Source organism: Colias eurytheme, chromosome 15, assembly GCF_061535395.1.
Source record: "Colias eurytheme isolate Ceu_HAF_F1 chromosome 15, ilColEury1 Martin Lab GWU primary, whole genome shotgun sequence".
Lineage (NCBI taxonomy): Eukaryota > Metazoa > Arthropoda > Insecta > Lepidoptera > Pieridae > Colias > Colias eurytheme.
In genome coordinates this window covers 3,920,595-3,938,683 of record NC_142994.1, presented here as the reverse complement: position 1 = coordinate 3,938,683, position 18,089 = coordinate 3,920,595, and the positions used below count along the sequence as shown (strand labels likewise).

The following is an 18,089-nucleotide window of genomic DNA, read 5'->3' as shown; positions in this document are numbered from 1 at the left end:
TTATGAAAGTATTATTCTTTTATGTAAATACTAGCGGTCCGCCCCGGCTTCGCCCGTGGTACATATGAAAAATAGATGTTGGCCGATTCTCAGACTTACCCGATATGCACAGAAAATTTCATGAGAATCGGTCCACCCGTTTCGGAGGAGTATGCAGACTAACATTGTGACACGAGAATTTTATATATAAGATAACTCGGCAAATATGTATTTTAAAAATATGAGAGTCTATAGTATCTTGTCTGTGTGAACTCTACTAACAACAGTGTTATTTTATTTATATAAGGATTGCAATGAAATATGTATTAAAAATTTAAATAAAACTGTGTTGTTGTTTATAATGATGCAGCTATAATTATTATTCTTCAGTCCATTGTTGGTTTAAATGAATTTTATTATAATTAATTAATAATTTACATGTAAATCTTGGAAAATAATTTTCTCTTGAATTGCATGAAACAATCGGGAATTTCACAATTCCGGTGTATGTATTGCATCTGTTTTACGTAAATAGTGAAGGAATATCCTGCAATTTGGTTGTAAATAGATTGTTTGACTGAAATATTGTTCATGAAGGTTCATTGTTTCGTATATTACCATTCTATATATGTACTAGCGGTCCGCCCCGGCTTCGCCCGTGGTACATATGAAAAATAGATGTTGGCCGATTCTCAGACTTACCCGATATGCACGGAAAATTTCATGAGAATCGGTCCACCCGTTTCGGAGGAGTATGCAGACTAACATTGTGACACGAGAATTTTATGTATAAGATGTATATATAATAAAATAAATAGTTATATATATCAATGTATATATATATATATATATATATATATATACATATATTGATATATATAACTATTTAGTAACGACTGTGACTTATATTATTCCTTCCATGTATTCAGTGAGGGGGTAAAACAAACTTCAATTCTTAATTAAATATTTATTTAATGCGATTGGCTTAGAACATGTATAAACAGTTACAAAGTAAATATTCAATATTGATTAAGTCTTAATTAAAAATTTTCTATATACAAAACATATAAAAGTATAAATAAAATATTTACAAAAAATTACAAAGGTACTAGGTATTTTAACGAGTATATTTTATATATACATAGCATGTACCTAAATAAAGCTCGATGTCAAAATTTTAAGCCCTTACATTTCATTTAAAAATCTTATTAAGTCGTAGCACACTTTAAATTATTGTTCGATTTTTACCTAAAATGCACGTAAACTTTTAACTTTTCTCACATCGCTTCACTTTATAATTGTTTTAAGAGTCATGTACTTAAACACTGATTTATCACAATAACTAATTTAAGGCACTGTTTCCTAATTAATTTACTAATTACTATTATCCCACGTATGGGAAAGGAGCAAATGGAGGTGGGAAGTACCCAGGAAAACCAGCAGCGCTAGCTTGAATTGGTACCGATGATGTCACATAAGATGTCAACACAGTTGGCACGACTGCCGTAGAGAACAAAGTGGTATATACTGTCTTAGCACCGAAAGTGAGTTTCAGAACTTGACTATTCGTAGCGGTGACTTCTGTGTTCAATACGACGGGTGTAGACGTGACCGTGAATTGTTGTTGAGGGAATAAGGGATTGAGAGGCAGTGCTGGGAGACTGCTAGTACCCACTTCGTACTCTGTCTTAGTTACTGTAGCAACTGGTCGCGAAATGGTACTGTGCACCGTGCTCTTACCATCAAATACGGGGATAACGTGAGATTCATAAATAGTCTCATATTTAAGTATGGGTTTCGATGTAGTCACTACGTTAGGAATTTGTGCTGCAGCTGCTGGGTTTAATAATCTCAATAAAGCAAGCTGTTGAGCCTGTTCGGGAGACAAAGCTGGTGTAGGTGGGTTGGGTGCTTCTGTTACATGATTGTTTTTATTTTGCCCGTGAGCTTTCTTTAGTCTCAAGTGATTATCCCTGTATTTATCAATTTCTGTTAGATCAAAATCTGATCCAATATTTGCAAGATCTAAGTCCGGAGGGAATACACGTCTAGGAACCCCATCTTCATCTTCGTTGCTATCACCAAAGTCTAATTCTAAATGTAATTCGGATCCTGCTTCATCAAGGCGGCTGTTGAATTCTTTGAGTGTTTTACTTGGGATGAACTGGAAGAAGTCCATGGGTGGTAATGTTTTTGTTGCAGTGACAAAGCGTGTCACTTCGTATGTTTGAATAAAAGTGAGGCTACTTGTTACGTTGACATCTCTTACTATCGGGAGTATATGTGTTTTTAGCAAGTGTTGAGTAGTACTGAACGTTTCAGTTACAGTTTCTAGAGGAGGCGTCTCCACATCAGAGGACAGTGTTATAGCTGGTAATGTAGCAATACTGGAATCTAAGAGATAATGATCTTTTCCGTAGGGCGAAGCTGTTGCTAATATATTTTCTGTCAACGGTTCGTTGAGAGAACTTTGCAAATTGTATGATGACGTTGGTTCTATTCGCTTTTCTATAGTCGTTGTAACTGTAATGATTCGAGTATTCTTGACCCGTCCAACCTGCACATAAAAAATAAATTATATTTGTTCTCAATACAAATAAGTATTGAAATTTCGAATTAAAAAGTATATCAAATATATATCGGAGCCTTGCTGGGCAAAACATGTTATGATTGATTCTAATTTAGAAGATTTTATTAAAAAAGTAACACTTCATCTAATGCATTCACTTCACTTTGCATTTATGATGAAAATAACGAAAAGGAGCTTGGATTGGAATGCATTAGACTAAATTACTCATGAAATGTATTAATAACAACTATACTGTCTTTGTAGAATGGGGTGGCGATAACCATCATGATGGTTCACAAACTGCTTAATCCCAATGAAGATAATAAGCGTTAATTAATATTATATTTATTTAAAATGATACCTGGAATGTATACGGAGATTTCAGTGTTGCAATTTCGTAATAGACATCTTGGAAATTGGCCGGTGTTGAAATTTCAACTTTTAAGGTTTCTACCGGCGGCGGCTTTTCAATGGAGTTATCTTCTGTGTCATTATCCAAGAGTGTGCCAGGACCAGTCTGTGATCCTGACAACTCAAGGTCGTTGTCGGATCGAGCTTGTGGCGTAACATCATTCGACTGGAAGTCGTCAAACAAAGGGTTTGTGTTCGGAGTGGTTTGAGGTTCGTCATCACCACTCATTTTTCGTATTGTTACCTTGGGTTTAGGGCTTGTTTTATATTGCCAGCGTCCTGACCCAGGCGCGCGGTTTAGTTTAAATTTATATACGCTGGTAGACGCAGAAGGCGTCACTTGTTCGACTGCTGTTGGCTGAATGCGTGGTTTAAATCCACGTCGTGATTGACTGTCATTATTGCTTTGAGGTGTTACAGTCGTTTTGTGCCCAGAATTTCGATTGCTCTTTCTCCTGTTAGAAAATGATGGAGCCGACGACTCACTGAAAACAGAGACGGTTGCCAGTTGAGGAGTATTTGTGGGACGGCCAAAGCGTGTACTGAAAATAGAGACAATAGTTGTGTGTAACAAACAGTGCAACAGTGATTTTATTTTAAAGCAGAAATTATATATTATTAAAAAAAAAGATACATAGAGACGGTGCCACTCTAAGTGCAAAGATATTAAAATGAAATATAAATAAATATATACAGTTTTATTGATACGATACCTTAAGGTTCGCTGGCTATTTGACGAATTTCTATTTTTAAACTTTTTAGATTGGTTAGTTGGTTCAATGCTGTCATTGTCATTATTTTGAGATCTATGTCTATTTTTAAAAGAGGTACCGCTATTTGCTTGCCTTCTTGTAGTTTTTGTGTTTATTTCTTCATCTCCACTGATTGAGGGTGTTGGTTCCAAGTTATGTCTATGATTTTTTGAAATAGCAGGAGCAGCAGTTTTTAAAATTCTATGTGTAGGACTTGGTGCAATTTTTCCTTTATGACCTGATGGTAAAACTTTGGAATTACTATTTAATACTTGAGCATATTTTCCAGATATATAGGTGCCTATGACACTAGTTTCGTGCACTGTCGTAAGACCATCTTTAACAATTGTTCCTCCAAGTGTAGTTACAAGTCCAAGTGGGTGTTCTTCGTCCTCTGGAGGTGGAGTTGGTGCATGAACGCGGTTTTTGTGATTTTTCGGTTTCTGAGCGTGGGCTTTGGATGGGCGTAGATTAATCACTCTATAAGTCTCCTCTACGAATTCAGATGGCTGTCTAGAGAGATAGTCATACTCAGGTTCTCCGATGTTATTATTTCTTACTAAGATTGCGGGTTCCTCGTCACTTTGGCTAGATTGTAATTCCACAACTTTGTTAACTTTGGAGTTAACGATTGATGCTGGTGCATTTTGTTTAACTTCCACTTTACTACTCACTATATTTGTAACTTTCGAAGAAGGATTTTTTGGTTTTTTATTAGATTGTGATGGTTGTTTATTTGACTTTGACGACGATGGCTTTGCTGATTTATTTTCAACAATTTTCGATGGGCCCGCAAAGACTTCTACTTTAGTAATAATTTGTTTTTGTTCTTTAATAATAGGTTTCGGAGGTTTGTTTTCTGATTTAGGAGTTGAACTTATTACAGAGACTGCACTGGAAGTTATAGCTGGAGGTGGTGCTTTGTTGGTTTTGTCTTTATCTGAGATCTTGCTTGGTTTTATGGTTTCTGGTTTGATACTGCTAATCGGAGGAGGCTTCGTTTCAATAACATTTTCTTGGACCGATTTTTCAGTTTTAGGTGGTTCTAAAATTTAAGAATAAAATTGTATGAAATATCCTTTAATGGAAAACAAATAATTATACTAAATACAATTCAAAATAAAGGCTCATAACGTTGTGACCTCCTTTCTACATACTGAAAATAGTATATTTTTTATTTATACTGTACAAAAAATTTTTTTGTATATTTTTTGTATAAAAAAATTTACATTTTTGTATACATTATATATTATTCAGTTACCTGGAGGTGGCGCAGATTGAGGTGAAAATACCATAACAGTGTTTCCGATCGTCGTTGTAAAATCTAAAAATCCGTAAACAGTTTGGGTCAGAAAGTTCGCTGGATTTGCTGTCACGCTGCCTGTAATTATAAAAACAATTCATTTATTACAAGTGATTAACAAGATTCAGCAACGGTTTGAATATTCGTTAAAAGAAAGTGAAACGATAAAAAGTCATTGAAAGTGTTACTTCAATATCATTGAATGGTTAATGGTCCGTATTAGTGCCATCGTGGGGCTTAAAAAAAGGGAATAGATACAAACAAAGTCATTCAAGACATGCGTATCGTTGAATTAATGATGTGTAATGTCGTTAGGCTGAAATATTTGTATTAAAAGGGAATTTATCTGTTTTTTTTACTTATATTGCTAAAATACATTGTTTACGTATGAGATATACTAATTCAAATATATATTTATATCCTGTAAAATACTTGATACCGATTGATACCATAATAGATGTTGCTTACATTCAATTCGAAAGTTCAGCATGAAATCATAAAATTGCTGCTTTATCGTGCATCGGTGCCAAAATCAAATTTATATTGCATTCTCGCATTGGAAAGTAGGTAACAAAATTCAGGCAGAGTCGTTTCTCTATATTCTTGTTACTTCCGCACAGTTTGCCAGCAAGTGAGCTGAGATAGTCCACCTTTGATAAGGATCCGGGCCGCCTTACAGTAATCTATGCTTTCAATTACACTTATACTTTTCTCGAAGCGTATTATACTGATAAATTACAAAAAGAGCAGTTCGCGTTTCAACTATTATGTTGTAACGAGATGGAAGATATACGATGAGGACAACAATATCTTTTTGTGCTTTTATATTAGCGTATATTTCTGAATTTCGTAAGATAACAGTAGGTTTATTGTGAAATATTTGAGCTTTTGTAAAACATAATAAGGCTCCTGATTTAAGGTTAGATCGTATGGATATTGTTTGCAGATTTTAATGAATGTTCAACCTTTTGATTTTCGAGTCACGGACAAGTAAACGTATTGCGCTGATAGCAGTATCATGATGCCTAAAATACTGCAGTAGAACTATGCGCAAATGTATTATTGAAATAATTTATTATTAACAAAGTAACAAACAGAATCATTATTAATTTTATATGTACAAGTACAGCTACAAGAAGTGTTTCATATTAAATTTAAATTTTTATAATAGAAGCGTAAGTGTAAGAGTTCATGCAATTTGTGTCTAAAAAATGTTTTTGTGTTTTTATTTTAAAGTGTAGGTATTTAAATAAATACGTACATAGTGAAGTAGAGACAGCTAATATGAGGAATATCCGTAAATCCATGATGCGCATTTTGGCAGTCTTTGATTTCTTAAATTAATAATAATGATCAGCTCTGGTTTTGATGTAATCTCATTTTGATAAACTGTGCAATTCGGCAAACGGGAATCTGGAACCAAAGAAAAGTAAACATTAGTTAAAATAATTAAACATAAATGTACCTATTTACTATTTGGACGTGGATATTAACTAACGTACTACATATTATACGAACGAAGGTGTACGTCTGATTAAATGTAAACTGAACGAATAAACTGTTATAAAACAAATGATTCCGTACAATACACGCATCGGTGGACAAAATAATCACTCAACATGCAAATGGTTCGAGCGGACTCGCCCTCTCATTTCATTGGTATACCAATTCATTGCACAAAACCAATATAGCTTTTAGCATAAACATGTTTGTTTGCTACACTTATTTACGCAACAATCGCTGTGTTTTGAGGTTTGGGGTGTCCTTTCGTTATGCCTTTTTAACTTAATGAACTGATGCAGAGGATGTCGTGATTGACTGATATTAATTACGAATAGTTTTCTGTGGACCGTGACATCTATAAGTTTCTTTCTCTATGTTTACATTAATTAGTATTAATTTTTCCAAATCTCTTTCAAATAAATATTTTCTTCAAACTTCAATAATTAGTGTACAAATGGAATTACGAGCTAATCCTTGTTACTTATGACGATCGGTGACCGATTACACTTGGTAATTCACGATCGGCATCCATTGTGGGGTTGCGGCATTTGAAGGCACGACTGAAGGATGTAAGGTCGGTGAGGTTAGCTCCGGTATTCGCAGTGCACTACGAAATGTCTTAAATAGGATCGATAGAGATACTCGTATTCGTATACCGAGATAATTAAATTCCGCTGGGACATGAACGAGCTGCTTGGAATATTTTAAGCATTTTCGGCAACTTTGTTTCCAAGTATTGAAGGCTGTTGGATAGTGTATTCGTATTACACACAACGGAATGACTGACTAAGAGATTGTTATTAGGATAACTTGAATACGTCACACAACATACGCATACCAGCAATTTCAACCATCCTTATTATTAGGTATTTTATATGCTGTATGAGAAAAATAAATAAATGATTGAACTAATAACATGTTTTATTTAGATCAATTATATACATGCAAGTTGTCTTAAACATGATGGTATCTACATTTATATACACATGTATATTAAAGTCCTATTGTAATATTTCTCCCAATAAACAGACCGTAAAGATAATTGGATGAGCAGTTCCGAAATATGCCAGCATGCTTACAGTGTCAGCATGGAGGCATCTGAACTGAATTCCTGTGTAAATTGGCATCTATTGTGCTCCACAGTCGGTCCAGCGGAGTCGACGGCGTTGAAGGCATTTGAATGCTTACTGAGTTCCAATCGTAAGCACCCGTTCGAACTGAATATAGCAATAGGGGCAAATGCTCGAACGTTTTGCCTTTCTATCATTTTAACATAAATGGTATCGGTTCAACGTAATGTCTCGTAAAATATAAATATTTTTGAATAATTTGTAATTTTAGCAAGAATTGCCATTTGGAGTGCTCTCGTTTTCTGGAATATTACAAGATTTCTAAACATCTCTATTTTTCTTGCATAATTTGAATACCACTGCAACGCGATATCGTTTGAAAACAACTATTTAAAGGCGAGATTTAATATTAAAAAGTACTTTAAAAGCGCAAAGAGACACTCGAAATATGTATGGCGTCAGGACGGCATCAAAGGTCTAAGGGTGGAGTGTTTGCTCGCAAGATGAGCGGTGGTGTTTGTGGCTCTTCCTGTCTCGAACTATTCATGCACTAGATGACGCGACTTTATGGTACGGATAGCAAAAAATGTAGTTAATTTATTAATAAGATTAAATTAAAAAAAATATATTTTTAATACTTTCATATTGAATAATTATCAAAAGCAATCGTCTTTCTTTGGTACGTTCATTACTTTGGTATTTGTTATATTTTATTTGATAGTCAGGTTCTTAAGACTTCTTTATGCTGATTATACCTTAAATTGTTCAGTAATAATATTGATTGCTGGATTTTTCAGATGAACCAGCTAGATATTAAAACTTACAAAGCTAAACGAGCGTTACACAATACACAGTCTGTAGAAACGCAATCTCTTGCAATACCCTCAAAATAAAATATTCAGTGCCCAAACAGTTTTCACTCAAAATATTATTAGTTTCAACACATTTATCTTAAAACATGTTCCTTTAGAAATTTAATCGCTTGTTTATTATTTAATACTGCAATTAAATATTATTTAACCAAATAATTGGTTCTCAAATCCGTTTACGTCTATTACGTGTTATTATTGTAATCGATAACAATTATATTCGTGAGTTATTACAGGAATATGAATACATTTTCGTAAGGAGAAGTCTTTATTATTAAACTAGGACGTTATTTGTTTGCAGTTAGTACATTTCATAGATGTGCATACATATTCTGACCGGTTATGTGATGTAGGGTTTATCCTCTATATAAACAAAATATAATGAGGCGTCCCTTTATGTGAACCTTTGCGTAGGGAATATCACCATGCGGTGAGCTATTGTACTTGAATATCATTTGAATGAAAAAAGTTGAGAAAATATGAGTTCTATATTCATCGTGGATGCATATAGAATCCGGATGATATAGTTTAGAGAATAAAAAATTTAAAATAGTTGGAATTATAATTACAGATATATTCAGTGTAATAACTATTAAATGTTTTTATATATTAAAAAAATACTATAAGACTCACAAACCTTCCCCCGTCGTCGATTTCAAGAGCCTGAATTATTATTCTGACAATATTTTCTATGAAAAGTGAAAACTCAGATGATAAAAACGAGCGTGTCAAAATTAAACGCCCTATAAATTAAGTCGAAACAAATTAAAATAGATAATCTTCGGCAATAATTTGAACCAAAAATTATTTATATATATACTATTAGAACGTTCTATCTATTTAAGCATTAAAAATATTGGTAGCGATGCAAAACTAGCGTTCAAGAATATTTTATGACATCGATTTCAATGGCTTAAGAGTAAGCTTTCATGAAGCGCCTCATAAGATCCTAATCCACGGCCTTCACGTATATTGAAGAATCATATTCCACTAGATATAGAGTTATGAGATAGTATCATATATTTTGATGACAAATTTTCTAGAAGCTTTTTTATGCTCCCTTGTTATGCCCCCTGTATCGGTAACATTTTACATGTAAACAAGAGTGTGTATCTTTAATATAGCATACCTATATTAAAGATACACACACACACACACAGATACATATTATATTATGTATTATAATAATAAAAGAAACATCAAAAGGTAATAAAAGACGCGCTAAAAGTTTTATGTTGACTGTTATTTCGAAGTAAATATTTGCCGATCGATTTGTGTAAATTCGAGACGACTGTTGTCCGATAATTTATGTTGGCAACCCTGTCTATTGTTGGACAAACAACTAAGCGGCTACTGGTCAAATTTATATTCTAAGTTTTGGGGCTCGAGGGATACCCATGCTCTAAATATATTTTATTTTTTGAAAGTGCTCAGTCTGTGTATGATGCTCTTCGATGTATTTTTCTTTTTATTGTAAGGTGCATTTGACTTAAGACAAGATAAGGTAATATTTTAAGTAAGTAACGTATAGATATTTTATTTTGTATAGGTACCATAAAATGCGAAAATAGGTTTTTATATTACAAAGTTTAAGGTTATTGCTTAGGTTCATTGCTAATTATAAACCTGTAGAGTAATCGTGATATACTCTGCGATTTTAATAATCTGATCTCGAATAATATTTGATATTTTCATTTATTAACGTTTGTATTTAAATGTGCTATATGTAAAATGTCATCTGATTAAGAGCGCCAAGGTGCGCGAAGACGGCTTGGCTGCAGCCCAAGCACGTTTTGCATTTTATTCAAAACGTTGACGTGAAGGATAAAGTTATATTATTTTACTACTTTGACGTGATCTGAATCTACTAGAATAAACTTAGTGCCAGTTGTGGAAATTGCCCAATTACAGAATTGTAAATGAAATTTTAATGTACTAATCTACAATTTAAACAATAGTTTATGTATCGTCTTAAATCCACAATTAATATAAGTAAAGAAAGGCAGAGAAAACATACATGGTGTGTTTAAATTAATAATTTCCACAACGAACAAAGTTAAACAATTGTGATCCAACTTATCCTAACATCCTAACATCCTGCGATACAAGTTGGGAACAAGAAATGATAAATAAGTTAACGTAAACTTAGTTTAATTTCATCAACAACCGCAAGTTAAGCTTTATAAATTAATACTTACGAAATGACGTCAATGTTAACGGATCAGATAGTGGAAGTTAGTTGATGAAGACATAATCCCTTTCAAACATTGTTTAAGTAGGTATGAGCTTGCTCAACAAACCCTCAGGTACTTCCTCGCTACGAATTTGCTGAAAGTGCTTACGTAATCTTCAAATGTTTCGCCCACACAATACTAAATATTCACACAACATAATACAGCTAAAAATATTTGGGTAATTTCATATGCCGTATGTGACCTATTTTAATCGGTACACGGAATGTTGAGTTGTTTACTTAGTCACGTAGAGTCGATCTACGAATACATAAGACGAAGGAATTAATATTTAAGACAAGTAAAATAACATCTTTGTATATCTAATAAGATCATGGATATAATTCCATTTGTATTTGATGTAGCTATAACTGAATTTTTGAACATTTCATTTAAATGAATTTAATCAATACCTATTACTACCACGATACGTTATTAATACATAATGCAACAATGGAAATAGATTTCATGTACACAGCTAAGTAAGGTTATAAGTTATAAGCTTTGATCAGCATCGCTATGAGTCAGTGGGGCGAAGCACGAAGCACAGATAATATAATACTTTACGAAGGGCGCACCAAATGAGCTTACCAACGATAACAAGCGATGGTAAATGCGATTCTCGTTCACGCCTACGTTAAATATTTGAATTTTGATTTGAATGGATTAATTGCGCACATCATAGCGCGTTTTGCGTCATAACAATTGTTATAGCCGTTTCGGGTATATTTTAGTAAGGTATATTTTAAGGCGTAGAGAAACATAAGTACGATATTGAATGTTCTTTTATTTATTCTGAGAGCAAAGTTTATCTTTTCATTCAATGAAACAAACAAAAATACTTTATTGTGCACAACAGAGAAAAGTACAAATAAAATATGAAAATATGTAACGACGGCCTTTGATTGTTCTCTTTTCTTGTTTTGAAACTATTTTAGGACATGTTTTCAAAATAAATTAATACCTTATTTTACGAAGCAAAGCGAGGGCGGGCCGCTTGTATATTTGAATAATATTATTCGCTAAATTTTCTCCATGACGCTTCGAAAGCTTTCTACTTGTATTGGCACGAAAGATTTTAATTTGAGATAGTTTGAGATTTACTTTCGTAATAATCCAGTATATTTTGGGGTACAATTTGTACGTAAAACCGGCTAAACCCGCAACATTTTGATGGAGATATTCTGAATTTAGATTATTATAACATTATTAAAGGATTTTCTGGCTTGTTGTTTAAGTTTTATATAGCCTGAAAGTTCAGATAACGTAATTAGCTTTTGTTATTTTTATTTAAGCTAAATTTCACTACATAGGTACATATGACACGAAATAGTGCTACCGATATAAACTTAAACTCATTGAATATATATAGGTATATTATAGCGAAATATGTCGTCAGCATTCTATGACTATTTGTTGAAAAGGAGATACAAGTAGCTCAGCATCAGTATTGTTGTGTCGGATCGATTCTCGGAGGTCAGACAAAGGCAAGGGAATATTGTTTGTCACAAAATTTATTATGGCGACAGAGTACGGTGCGGGCTTTCAACCAACATATCCAATATATCAGCTTAGATAACACTCTTACAAAGCGCAAACATATTTTTGTCTTGACATCTTTGCAGTGGCAAATGTTTATCGCGTTATCGTATTCGTTTGGTGCATGTAATATTCGTCCTGTCAGAATAACAACTAGGACGCAGAAAATTGTCTTTCTTTGATATGTGCGGCTGGAAATTGCCACTGACGAATGACGATGGATTTCAAAATTCAAAACTCATCAACCACTTTTACGAATTTGTTTCGAGACTGAAATAAAGTCAGAATATTCACCAGATAATTTGGAAAATCCAAAAGTGCACGCCTCATAATTTTTTTTTAATAAATATTTATTAATTATTATTTTTGTTTATTTAATAACAATTAAACCACATCGAATCAGACCCTGAAAAATGAAAGGGTTCTATTCCTGAGCATACTCAAGCGTAAGAGAAAAAAAAAGACTCGATTAGTAAAGTATTTCGGTCGCTATCGTGTTAACAAGAAAAAGGATCCGCACATACAGACACACGGACGTCCAAGACAGAACTTTTTTAAACTGTTTTTTAACTAGTTTAAATAACAAAAATGACATCAAAAATATCATGAACGTTAAAAGTAGTGTTTTTTCTTAATATGTGTGTGTATGTATTATCTTACAAGTGCAATGTATGATACATAAATGCATTTTAAGTTTGAAAAATCAGATGTTTTGCGCGAAGTGACAGTAGTACCCACCTCAACGCTTCGCTTATGAGGCGTGCAAAAAGATATTTCGATTGCCACTTCCACTTTTAAACCATTTTTAATATTCAAATAATTATAAACAAAATGTGTAAAAATTTCATTACTGAAATGAATATCTGTGTCGTACGTAAGAATACGTTTTTCTTTAAGATTCAGTATCCGAGAAAATAAAAAGAATCGCAAAAGCGTAGTCAGGAGCTAAGAATCTAATTGTATTGCGTCTCATCCGGCGCGCTAGACTACCGAGGCCTAATTCCTTTACTTCATCATTTCCCCGTTCTACTCTTATTTATTTTCAGCATCAATAACGCCTGCCATCAGATGACCTCATTCACTTCGTATCTTACAAAAAATATCGTATATTTTGTTGGGCATTGAAGCAAAACAAACAAAGGAGCAGAGGACAAGCCATTAATTTGCGTGGGTTACGGTCAAAGGCTTATGAGATTAGGATATTTTTTATCAAACTGTCACTCTTAAATCTTTAACCCAATTTAGTGAATATCTCTCTGAATTATATTTATTGATTTTACGGTAGCGATGTTACTTATTGAATAATTGTTTAGTGATTAAATAAAGAATGGGCGAATGATTTATAACCTCTTTGTTGTTGAATATTTTTAAGGGTAAATTAAATTATGAATTTTTAGATACAGAATATTACCTATATAGCGTATACAATATATATAATCATATAATCCCTGTTATATGTATAAAATTAAAAAATAATTGGTATAACTTTTTATTAGTATTCCAAATAAAATTAAAAGATTAAAGAATATGATTACATTAAAAGTAAAAAAAATCCAATCGTGCTCAAATCTCAACAGAAAAGTAAACAATGACTTTTTGGCTATCATTTAAATTTAGCTTAATCTGAACATTCAATAAGTTTCGGACTTAAAAAACTGGGAAGATAATCCGATCATTCACCTAAAGGGTTAAAAGTTTGTCGATAAATGCCGGTGGATTTGAATATCAATATAATAAATTACCTTTTATTAAATGAATTCTGAATAAAGTTTTTACTTTATAAGTGAACAATACTATATATATATATATATTACAGGTTATGAATTATTAAATATTATAACATGTTATTAGCACTTTATTATTTCCGCCGCAAATGTACAAGAATAGTTCGGCGCGCTTCTAGGAATGCGTAGCCAATTAAAGATTATGGACAAAGAAAAAAGTTGCTTTAACGACTATCACTTGGCAAGGATAATTTATTTATACGAACAACCAGTCAAACAGCTCTTTGTTCCTGTATCTTTGATTTCTAACGCAATGGAATCAATCTTAGTTTATCACTAAAAAGTAATTAATTATACGCTCCGAGATCTTTAAGGCTACGACGGTCGACGGAGGTTGGAATTCTTTCTACGTTAGCATTCTTTTACTGAATAATTCATGTGCATTTAATTGAATAACATTTAAATTCATTAGTACTGCTATTCTTTTCTGTATTTCATTTTCATTGGCAAGGAAAAGGAATACTCGATGTGGAGTGCGAAAATGTCAATGGTTTATAAGGGGCGATTATCATAAAATTTCATTTTAATGGGGTGCGGCAAAATATCATTCGCCATCGACTTTTAATGAGGATATTCTTTCCACTTATCTGTTTCAACAGGATTTTGAATTTCAGATTGGAAATTCTCATGTCCTGGTCGCTCCGAGCGAGGGCCGAGCCGGTAATGGACGTATAACAGCTGTAATGGAATCTTTGATGTCATACTCTACTTCCAACTCGGTTTCTATTTAAATATTTTAAACGTATTCTGCGTTTTTTTTGCAATGATTTTAAGATCGTATAATTAAAATTTAGTTATTTAAAAATTAATTTATATTCATTATTGGGATAACATTTTATAACACTATATTAATTAAGCTTATATTTCAACAGCATGTAGGGTATAACTAAGAATAATTCCGACTAAAATACAAGGGAAAAACCCTCTTCATGCGGGATTAAGTTACAGCGAGACGTATTCTCCTGGCAATGTCTGCAAACTAATATACGTGTATTAGTGCTCAATTTCGAAGGCCGGTGGAGGCTGCCCACTTTGTTCCTTGTCTGAATGTTAAATGTCCTGTTCTCGCTGTATTTGTTTACAGGAAATCCGAGGTAAGGAATAAGTCTCTTTGTGCGGAGGACTCGTGTACTGAATAAATTGTTTTCAATATCTTTCGCCACTTTCCCATATTTGTATCCGCACTATTTTATTGGTTGTCAACCGTGCAAAATGGAAATACACTTATTTATATTGTATTTTATAAAGAATATTCGAATTTAAGCATTTGTATTAATATTCACAATAACAACAGTGTGCGTTTATGAAATTCAGATAGAGAAGCCCAGAATAGTAGAAACAAAGACGTAATATCTTTGCTAGTAGGTACTGGGTTTTACGATAATGAGTTAACAACGCGTCATTTGTAATGATGTAGGGGGCATTTTGCGTATATTAAACTTTACGCATTAGCCTGGAGATTATAATAGTTGTACGCTAATGTGCATTAACCCTGGCGACCTTACATTGTTAGCCGCGGTACCTAATTGTTGTTAATAAACATAATTTTATGGCTACAACTTTAAATTGGTTGAACTTGATGTTAATCGCCCATTTATTACTGTTAATTCTTAGGTAGAAACATTTTCAGGGGTAAGTTTTAGCTAAGGGCTATTTGAGCTTTTGTTTGGGACTGGAACGTTTGTCTTAATAATTATTCTTAGTAATTAAGTTGCCAGAAGAGAAGTTAGTTTTAATTAGTATAGAATAGATATTTAAAATTCCTTATCCATCCTTGGAGGATATTTTTCTTTACTTATTCGTTCATCAAATACACTTAGCGTGATTTACGTATCTATAAATGTATTGACTCAATGAATTTACACTTATTATAACCTTAATAATATTTTATTGCATTCACTGATACTTCATGAGTAAATAAAGAAATATTAGGTAAGTGCTAAAATCAAAATGGAATTTAACGCCTACATTATTGTTGTTATACGAATATTTTTATGAACTCAACTATTATTAAGCCTAAAAAATTCACAGATAATAAAAATACATTTATACTTTACGCCCTCACTTATATTATTAAAGTTTCTTAAATACTGATATAATACTATGACTCAGTGGTAGTTTTTATTGTTTCCGATATATTTGCAGTCGGATGAACATAAACTAATTTTATTTTAGTTTACTTGACCTATAGCAATATACGATTTGTTAAATTACGTTTTACTTTTTTATTTGTTAACATACCAATAATCATTCAATAGGATAAAAATTGAGATTCGGTGAAAATTAAAAAAGAAAAAATTACGATGATATCACTGATACTTTACGCCCCCACACTTGAATTCAAAAGGATAGAACGATCCCAATGTAATTTCATTTATCTATTCAATTCAGATATTCCCTGTAGTATTTGCGGGCGTCGATAATGCACTCGTATCATTCCAATTGTATGTTTTTGCGTTCCAATAAAAGGGTAGATCGCAAACAGTATAAATGGTCGGTCCGTGAATTGATATCGGTAGCAGCATAAGCAGCCGCTTGTTATGGAGATTGCCTCAAGATTATAATAGAATGGAAACGTAAACAAACTTTTGGCGCCACGTGACGGGAATACAGAATGTTGGACGATTCTAATTTCACGGCGTGACGAAGAGGCCTTGTCATTTTCTTGACTGTTGCGGATATTTTCAATTTTCCCCGCGGCGCCTCCTTTTTATTAGTTGTTGTTTTGTCAGGAATACTAATTGGCATCTAATCGGTGAGAATTAAAATTCACGCAACAACTCTCCCTGCTAATCCGAAGCGATTCAATCGAACAATTACGAAACGCTATTCTTGCTCCTAATTTTAACAAAGAGTTTTTTATTTGGTTATGATATTATTTTTGCAAAGGCTCTACATGATATTACAAAATATTAATGCTATTATTATCTAGGTAATGTGCTGAAAAGGCATTGAAATGACCTTCCCGCGTTATGTCTTAAAATATTATGTAAGATATTTAGTATAATTACCACTCGAATTAAGTTTTTAATTAAGTACCCAAACTAAATGATAAAGACCTAAATAATTACAAGAATCACGTATGAATGAGAGAGTAAATCGTACAAATAAGGTATGTGAGCATAGTTATATATTGCACAGATGCAAAACATAAACGCTTATCTATAGTGAACTGTTTATTAATCCGTCGTCCGGATTTTAATTACGTCGGAAGTTATTAAGGGGAACGTCACAGGCTGTAATATCATTTCGCTATACCTATAGGACGATAGTGATTGCGCTTCGAGCTAACTTGTTTACACCTAATGAAAACGTTATCTCAAATTGAATTAACTTGTAATTATAAATACACATTTTACGTCTAATATTACGTCTTATAAGGTATGTTGAACTTGTATTTCATGAGCAAAAACATGTTTTCTTTTTATCATAGAGTTGGATTATACAAAGCTTTAAGCTTTGTATAATATACAGTGATGTAAGGTTCTTCTTATGTAATCGATTAGTTTAATTATTTGAGATTTAATTTTACTAGTATATTGACTAAGAGTCAAAAAGGATATTCACAGTATCGACATGCTTACTGTCGGAAAACATTTTAAGCTGTCATTTTCTTTATACTGTTGGAAGTACATTCAGGTGTTCAAAGTAATTTTAATTATGATGTTGATTAATATTTTAGTTTCAGTTTTCCGCTGATTCTTAAGAAAGGGAAATAAATTATTTAAATATTTTTTTGATTCGATATCATAGAGAAAAGAGGGTCTTTTTCGCCGTATAAAGCGCATCACACACGGTGAAGATACTATAATCCATCATCCGCCATCCTGTTACAAATGACCCGAAATTTTGGTGGAAATTTCGGGTCATTTGTAACAGGATGGCGGTTCTACAGGGGTGTTAGTACGCAATGACAAAAAGAAAAATGATGGTCAGAACGCTGATACCGGATACCTTAAGATACTGTAATACTTTATATTAGAGAATCTTAACATAATAATTATAGTATCTTCCCGTGTGTGATGCGCTTTATACGTATAACATGAACGTGAGCTTAAATATAAAGTTTATTGTTTGGA

The 18,089-nt window shown here is 32.9% G+C and overlaps 1 protein-coding gene across 5 annotated transcripts in view; it reads right to left on the bottom strand.

Annotated features, from left to right (window-relative positions):
* Positions 1-931: 931 nt before the first annotated feature.
* LOC149902189 (uncharacterized) overlaps positions 932-18,089 on the bottom strand; it is an 86,519-nt gene continuing 69,361 nt past the window's right edge. For 4 of the 5 annotated variants that reach the window (XM_090110411.1, XM_090110412.1, XM_090110413.1 and 1 more), the window contains 5 exons: positions 6,276-6,427; positions 4,973-5,092; positions 3,673-4,756; positions 2,910-3,501; positions 932-2,536 (listed from right to left, as the gene is read on the bottom strand). In XM_090110411.1, coding sequence (XP_089966537.1) covers positions 1,364-2,536; positions 2,910-3,501; positions 3,673-4,756; positions 4,973-5,092; positions 6,276-6,330 — 3,024 coding nt within the window. In that variant the 5' untranslated portion in view covers positions 6,331-6,427 and the 3' untranslated portion in view covers positions 932-1,363. The remainder of the gene's footprint in view (positions 2,537-2,909; positions 3,502-3,672; positions 4,757-4,972; positions 5,093-6,275; positions 6,428-18,089) is intronic. The other variant, XM_090110415.1, reaches the window with a different exon arrangement.